This window comes from Lytechinus pictus, chromosome 6 (genome assembly GCF_037042905.1).
Source record: "Lytechinus pictus isolate F3 Inbred chromosome 6, Lp3.0, whole genome shotgun sequence".
In the NCBI taxonomy this organism is placed as follows: Eukaryota; Metazoa; Echinodermata; class Echinoidea; order Temnopleuroida; family Toxopneustidae; genus Lytechinus; species Lytechinus pictus.
In genome coordinates, this window is record NC_087250.1 from 1,575,463 (window position 1) to 1,584,481 (window position 9,019).

Sequence of the window (9,019 nt, forward strand, 5' to 3'; positions counted from 1 at the left end):
ATATATCATTAAATGTTGGGCGGAAATACATTGAATAAAACAATTTCTCCTAGTTTGTGTCTTAAATGGCCAGCGACTCACAAACCTGCCTCATAAATAAACTGAAATGAATTTTCTAATTTACGATTCATGACGATTAAATATACAATGGTGCTTAAAAGTAATACCTTGGTCACATTTGCTTTACGGCGGCCGTACGGCGAGTCGAAAACAGCCGTTTTATTAATTTTGATTCAAACCACCTATATGTAGTTGGACAAAAAAATGTTAAAACGGCTGTTCTCGACTCGCCGTACGGCCGCCGTAGAGCAAATGTGACCAAGGTATAAGCAATGGTAAGTGAATCCCACCAGAAATGCACTGATGCACGTCATGTGGATTGTTAACCAAACTATATTGAATGTTATATTTTGTCAAATGTTTTAAAAGATGGCAGAATTTGAACAATTTCAAATATATGTTAATTTTCTGGTGGGTTCACAATTTTTTTTAACCACTACTGTACTTCATTTTATTAGAGAATATATCGCATTAAGGAATAATATTACTTACATCATGCGCTTATCATAATAAATTATACATTAAGGGCTTTACATGATACGTTGGACATAACATTAACACGTTATATAATCATATAATATATTTTAACCAAAATTATTTTGATAATTCTTTCTCATAGTTACTAAGAACATACGGTATGATGACTTTAAAGCAATTTTCCATATGGGCATCATTACTGTCGTTTATTTGCCTATTTCATCAAATATATAATGCAGCAAAATTAATTCCAACCTATTGCAGATACAGTTGCTGAATATCTTATCACTTGAGGATATTTTTGAAGCACAACCAGAGGTACCAACATAAAAAAGGACAATTATGTCATTATTCTAAAAGCTAAAATCATTATTCTGAAGAGCAACACATACAACTGATATTATAGAAATCAATTTTTGCTAAAAACTAAAAGTATTTTTATCATTTTTTTCAGTACTTTTCTGCACGACGCTTTACTGACCAATAAGGTTCGACGTAATTCTTACCAAGTGATCTCAGCGCTATGGTGAAGATGAAAGAGCTTCAAATTTGCTTAGGATAAGAACGTTATCCTTATTATTGAATTAATTTTCAATTAAACTCACAACAAGCATTGTGATTTCTAACAAATTGATAGATTATGAGGTCATGTAACATGATTTTCATAATATCATATCATTAAATGCGTACAAAGTAAAACCACTTGAGAAGAAAAATAATCTCACCGACCCCCAAAATAGCTTCAATATTATTAACAGAATCAAGAATGAATGAATTCAACATTTCTACGCGCATATTGTTCATTACCGTTCACCCAAAGTTTGTAAAATGCAATCGATAACATCATCTGTACAATTATCTTTTATATTTTAATAACATATTATAATTTTAGTCATTGTATTCTGGGAAATCATCTACACCATTATCATTAATATTATCACGATCGTCATCATAATCATCATACTCATCATAATCATCATCATCATCATCATCATAATCACCATCATAATCACCATCATTATCATCATCATCATCATCATCATCACCATCATCATCACCATCATCATCATCAGCAGCATCATTATCATCATCATCATCATCATCATCATCACCATCATCATCATCATCATCATCATAATTTTCACCATCTTGAGCCGTATGGTATCATGAATATAAAGAATAAGGTATTATATATGCCTTATATTCACACAACAATCACTTAAGTCCCATGTATCAAAGAAATACACATAATTCCAAAAAATGTATTTTTCTACTGTGCATAAAAGAATGAAGAAATTTGCAGTTTGATTTAGCTATGAAACCATCAATCAAATTCCTATTACATAATATACTAGTTTCATAACCATCTCAGAAAACTGAATTATTTACAATATTACATTTTAAAACAAAATATTTATCAAGCAATGCTTACATCCTATATGTACAGGTAACAGGGCCCGAAAACAGGATTTTAAATGATTTTATATATGCACAAACACTGCAATTTATCATAATTGGTAATGGTCTTATTGAAAACAAATATTCAAAAGCAAACTGTTATTTTGAAATTCACTATTTTCAGTAATACTCTATAGTGGGTATGCCTTTCTTAAAGGTTGTTTAAAAAATGGCTGAATATATTTCGTGTAAATACAATGATTTTCTCATTACTCTATCAAGTGTCAGATCACTGGTTTCTCAGTATATGAATATGTCAAAATATATAATTTTCTTCTCGAATATACATCATATTGAAATAATAATTTACAATCTTTTAACCCTCTCAGTAACGGGTTTTACAAACTCCATGATAATGCACATCAACATGACTATAGAGTATAAGGGATTAATGTATATTGTTGAAACAGATTCTACTCATCATCCCTGGCCAACAATCTTATCCGTTTTCTTCCTCTCTCTCTCTCTCTCTCTCTCTCTCTCTCTCTCTCCTTTCTGTCCAATCTTCTCCCCCTTTACCTTCCTATTCCCCCCGCTCTCTCTCTCTCCATGCCAGTCAACCATGCAACATAACATAAACATGAGTGATATCCATGTCCCCCCTTTAATAAGTATCGGGTGTCGACTTGGCACGCCAATTAAGTTCCCTTAATCTTACTACGTTAATTACTTCATATATTATACACCGTTGAATTGATTAAACCTTGCATATAATTCTTCCTTTGTTTTTAATAAAGAATGATGCCAACGGAAAATATATTTAAGGAAAACACACTCGGCCAGTATATAGGCTTATTAAAATTGGAATATTTCATGCGACGCCCTCCCATATGTTTGCACTGAAAAGGTCAAAATTAAGAAATCTACATTAAATCGTTTTCTAATCAATCTTGTCAGTGTCATGTTCTTCATGTTCGCGGATAGAAATCTAATTAAAACAGAGATGTGGCACCAATGTTTAAATTAAAATTCTGGCAGGCTCATGCCATATTGTTAAGGAAGTTAAGTTATACATTTTCCATGAAAAGAATTAATATTTCATTCGCTCCGTGAGGATTGCCAGTCCAATTGAGGGTGAATGATTCTAATATATTTTGTGTTATATATCTTTGTTCAAATTTACGATAAATCTATGGATTCTTGTAAATTCTTGAATTAAGTTGTTCAGCCACTGCACTCAGTAGAATCTGATCAATGTCTGCACCTTCAAATCGTGAGTATGTTTGGTTATCTATCTTTCAAATACCAGAAAATATGGAAATATAAAATATGACATTATGCCATTATGACTTTATTTGTTTTTATTTCCTTTTATTTCTACATTTACATCGGTATCAGAATGTCAAAATATACAAAGGTATTATATAACAAAACTGTAGTATTAGTCGTAATATAATTTGTGAAAATAAGTATTACAAGATGTATTATACATTTTGCAAAGCAATACTTTCTAAATGAAATCCATCGTGGCGTGTAGGCTTGATGATGATGACGGCTCGTCATATTTTGTGCAATATGACCTCGCCAATAATATTTTCAACCAATGGTATAGAAACCTATTTCCATATGCATGATACATGTTCTTGGATGCGGGAGTTATGGGGTTTATTTATGTTTTTTAAAGCAATGCCTATTGTTAACCGTGATGTGTAAAATGGATCAGAGTTATTAGGTCTTATTAGGCCTCACTGCTACAGATATTTAAATTATCCAAAGATTGTATTGTTCTGGTCAGTGTGTCTCATATTCATCAAAGTGAATGATCCCGACATATCATCGTTTAGAATGTGAGTCGCTTTTCGAAGACAAGAACACTGTCTCCATCAAAAGCAATTATCTTGCCTGATGATGAGATCATTACACGAGATGATAAAAGGTGATATCCCCTGAGCCTTACATTGCATTGATCATTCCATAGAATAGGTCTATGATCAGTCAGTCTAGTTGATAGAGGGAATGACGTCACTCTTCTCTTCTTCACTTCATTCCCACTCATCACCTGATCAATTACACACGTCTTGCCCTCATCATCTGATGTCACGACGTACAGGTCGTCTGTTATAGGATCAACACAGACATTACAGATGACATCAGTGTGGGGGATTTCCCTTTGACCACCCTGTCTGTCTATGATTAGTACTCTCTTATCAATATGGTTAGGTTGAGCGATGATGTGACCTGATGATAGCACACATCGCATCCGTACTTCCTCTTTACATGTGATGGTATTCACGATCTTACTATCAGCTGGGTTGATGACGTATATCTTAGACTGCTTCATCTCAGCAGCGATGATCATCCCATCACGGTCAACAGCTACATCCACCCATGAGGCATCGCGCGTTGTGTTTTTTGGAATTGTGACGTCATTGATGCGCATCCATTGTCTGTCATACACACTGATGCATCCAGTCAAACTGTCCCCTGTACAACTTTTACACAGTCTACCACATACTATCTTGTCATCATTCAGTACTGCAAAGGAGCGAACCCATGATGTATCAGTACCTGTTATCACTCTCTTAGTCTTAGTGTCCATATCTAACATGTATATATGGCCACCTGACCACCAGTCGGTGATGATCACATTACATTCATCTATGCAACCAACAATACATGGGAGTTTGACTTTATCTTTGACACTGATTGTATCACTAAGCATCCACTCGCCATCATACCCACCAATCCTACCATTATACTTCTCTCTCCCAACACTCTTCTCAAACCTTACACCTGATATTCTATCAGTGATTTGTTTCACATTATTCTTATAAAGTGGTTTCTTTAGTTTATCACTCACTGACATGTTCACACTATGACCATCTTTAACAATGTTTTTATCGTCTTCTAGTACTGTATCTATGGTTTGTATTGCATTCTCTATTGTTTTTGTGTCATCCTGTAATGATTTCATCAACTCTCTGATCTTCCTATCCTTCTCTTTAACAATGTTATCAATGTCTCTATGAAGACCAATCTTCTTACTGTCCATGTGTCTTTGTCTAATCTGTGCATTTGTATGGATTAATTCAAGTTGTTTCTCCCTCTCTTCATTGTTCTTTCTAATCTTCTCATTGATCTTCATAATCTCTTCTTGAAGTACTTGATTCTGATCATCAAATTCTTGGTTGATTTTGTCAGCCTCCATCTTCTCTTTGACTTTATCTGTGTTGATTGCATCCTTGATTATGGAATTAACTTCATCTGTCAAAGCTTGTAGATGTGTGTCTGTGTCTTTCGTGCATTGGTCAATTTCACCTTCATAAAGACGACCTTCTTTTAATTTGTCCCGCCCTTTTTCTTTTATACTTGTAAGATTTGCTTGAAGGTCTCCAATTGCGACATCCATATTTTGTCGCACACATGGGTCTAAATGATCTAATGCACAAAAAGCACACAACGGTTTACCATGACTTTTACAATATAATTTTACCTTTTCATCATGTTCTTCACAATAAATATTTGGTACACCTCTTTTAACTCTTGCGACGCATCCTTCTTTAGAGGCGCAGTCATCACAGAGTCTCTTCTTCTCCTCCACGTAGTACGTCACATCTGTGATTGATTGACACTCATTTCCTTCACATTGTTGGTCTAGGGTGAAGTTAGTTGCCATGGTAATCAGAGTAGTGATCTGATGAAAATGGAATACAAAAACATATTTTAAAAAGGGAAGATAGATAGATAGAGAGAGAGAGAGAGAGTGAGAGAGTAGATGGAGTGGTAAAGATTTATAAAGAGGGAGAGTTAGACTGGAGGGGGAGAGAGAATGCAAACAGAGATAGGGGTGAATTGAATAAGGGGGGTAGAGGTGGAGGGAGTGAGACAGAGTAGCGGTTAAAAATAGAAAAAAAAAGAATAAATAAGAATGAGAGTAAGAATAGGGAAGAGATAAAGGGAGAGTAGGATGAAAAAGTTAGAAAAAGAGAGAAAGAGTGAGAGAGAGACAGAGATAAATAATAAGTCATAGAAACGACTTCTCTCCTTACGTTGGCAAATGACTTTATTGTGATTTTTTTTTCTTTTTAATCTTGAAAGATTTAAATTAGCGATGACATAAATTACAAGAACAAATATTTCTGAATGTTGTGATAAAATGAGAAAACATTTGTTTCTCACAGTTTGACATACTACCTGTTGTGGTAAGCTCTCCAAGATGCCTTATTCACCTAATATTTGCCGAAGATGGCGTGGTTACTTATGCAGCAGAAGGTTGAAAGTTTACTCCAGGCTGAAAATGATATGAATTGAATAGAATAAAAAGAATAATGTCAGACAAATATTACAATGAAAATAGGGAATAATACAACTACGAAACCCTTCTCGGCATGGCTTTGTTAATATAAATCTCCCGACCGTCTGGTTGTTATTACCTTACGAAATGAATGTAAGGTGATTTACTCAAGGTTTTTTCACAAAGAATGAGAAAATTGGAGTGACTTTTGATTTTATAAGTAAGATCATCTTTGCTTATTTTGTTACTGGGAGACATGTTGCACACGCATATACCATCAGTTGCATATTATAGTCCTACCAGTTTTCAAAAAATATTGTCAAGTTTAAAAATTCAGTTTCTCCGTTATTTTTAAAACTATAAATATGTTAGTCGAGTAGGCATTAACACTTTAAAATGTGACTACAAGATGTGGAATGTATCATACCCACCCCCCCCCCCTCCCCATCTACCCCGATCATGGCTCACGAATTGAAGTTTGCGCTTGGTAGCTCCGTTTTTTTTATAACGGATATTCTCTTGCTTTTACAGTGTGTATCAATAAATAGTTTACACTTTGAAAAAGACACAACTTGGTGGGTAATCTGTTAACATATATTGTTGGGGTTGTGTCTCATCTTTCAAATGTAAAAAGATAATTTGACAGAATGTTACACTAAATTCAGCACTTTCCATGCTCATTTTCCACGCTGTGCCAATAAAAAAAGGGCGAAAACAAACTGACCGTGCGGTTCATTTCTCTTTTTTTTTTTGCATTTTCAGTCAAATGAATTTAAGGATACATTTGAACGTTCTGTGACAATGTTGCTAACAAACTAACATTTTTACCCGAGGTAAGCACAACCATTACCCTTTTTGTTCCAGCTGGATCTGAGGAAATATATGAATGTAAACGCCAAAAAAATATTTGAGATATTTCCAGCATTTTTTACTAAGCTATCATTTTTAGTGCATGAGTTTTCATTTCATTTTTCATTTTAATTCTTGTTTCTCGACACTTTTTTCGAGCATGACAATGATTAAGAGAACGAAAATCATACCAAGCCATTTCATCTGAATCACATCTCCGTGAAAAGCCAGTTGCCATTATAATGACCTCGGTGTGTGGGGGACAGGGGCGCATTGGCGCTCTATGAACTATCGGGCAAGGAATAAAATTTAAAAAAGTAAAACATATTTTCAAACTACTATTCTTATAAAGTCAATGTTCTCTTCACGATCAATGTTTACCTTTATCCATATAACTATTTCTAATTTCTGCGCAAATCATTTTTCACGAACTTTTCAAAAGTAAGTGGTGCTCACTCAAGCACATTTTTTTAAGCAGTTATATCGTCATTCTATTAAAGAGACTTGTACCAATTTTTAATTGTGGAAAAAGCTTCAGGATAACATGAATATATTAGTATCATTTTTATTCCCCTAAGTGGAAACCTTTTATACGCACTATAAAGGAAAGGAAGAGATGAGCAAGAAGAAGTCATATCCCTTTTAACTGATATTAAAAAAAACATGCATCTGCAGACATTACTTACAAATCAGCTATAGTTTGGAATTATAACACTACACATATTCATAAGTACTCAATATAATAAGATAAGAGCCGTATTCTTCCTAGAGATCACCAAGATTGATAAAGGAAACAAAATACTCATCTGAAAACCTAAACTACAAGAGCGTTTCCCCTATCCCATGGACAATTCTTTACTTTTAGTCTGTTAATGTTCCAAACAGACTATAAATAGAAATTCCGGCCAATATCGTTCTCTCAGAAGAGCATTTTATGAAGTATCATTTTCTCATGATCATTGGTATACCGCCATCAACGACACAATGTGGAGAAGCCACTAGTTACAGGAGATCCTCCTCAGTTAGGTACAAAATCATTTCATCAAGTATTAAAACAAACATTTTCATGAATTAACCAATCAGCTAGATAATACTCAAGATGATCAATAAAATCTTTTGCGGGTAACAAGACGAACAAAATGTATTAAAATTTTATACAGAATCGAAGTAGATGTTGTACATGTTGTAGGAGTGTCTATTCTTATCACATGAATTTGGGGATTGTTTCTTTTGGCACAAATATGATGAAATGATATTCACTCTTTATTTCAATTCAAACATAATACAACGTAATATGTATCAGATACAAACTAGCGGGCTTATACGAAAAACAGTAGAACATACAATGCATGGAAATTGAGACAGATAAACTGATCGTTCTCAATACTTATGTAAAATATTGTTTATTTCCTCGATAACAACCGATAAAATGACGTTGTAGGGTGTATCGACCTTTATAACTCACCTTGTTTTTATTGATCCTCTTTTATGTATTATGACGTCACCTTCTATGATGATCTCTTGAAAAGAATGAATCTTTTTTAACGTTACTTTTAAACTTTATATAAACTTGGGATATCGATGAGTTGAACGACATCTAAGCTGTGTGACAAGATGGCGTGTATACATGATCAATGTCGTTACACGTCTATGGATTACGCAGTGGTAATTCCCTTATTTCGGGGGTAATTTTTCACACATGGCTAGGCTGTACTACAGTGAGTTGAATAAATATCAAATATGAATTGAGAGGAATGTCACAACCAAATATTTGTCAGTAGTCACATGATTGCATGGAACATGAGAATAATAGCTTCATGGTGGGAGCGTCGACAGGGGATGAACTTCAATAATTCTTCTGAATAGATTGATATGAATATGAATTAGAATAAAGAGAAGGGGAAAGAGAGACAGTGACAGTAATGAGTATAGCAGTTAGAT

The 9,019-nt window shown here is 34.1% G+C and overlaps 1 protein-coding gene across 1 annotated transcript; it reads right to left on the bottom strand.

The window, feature by feature from the left end:
- Positions 1-259: 259 nt before the first annotated feature.
- LOC135154481 (uncharacterized) lies at positions 260-8,712 on the bottom strand. Its single transcript, XM_064100665.1, has 3 exons — positions 8,544-8,712; positions 6,130-6,226; positions 260-5,629 (listed from the first exon to the last, which is right to left on the bottom strand). The coding sequence occupies exon 3, from the start codon at positions 5,609-5,611 to the stop codon at positions 3,776-3,778; it is 1,836 nt and encodes a 611-aa protein (XP_063956735.1). The 5' UTR covers positions 5,612-5,629; positions 6,130-6,226; positions 8,544-8,712; the 3' UTR covers positions 260-3,775.
- Positions 8,713-9,019: the final 307 nt, after the last annotated feature.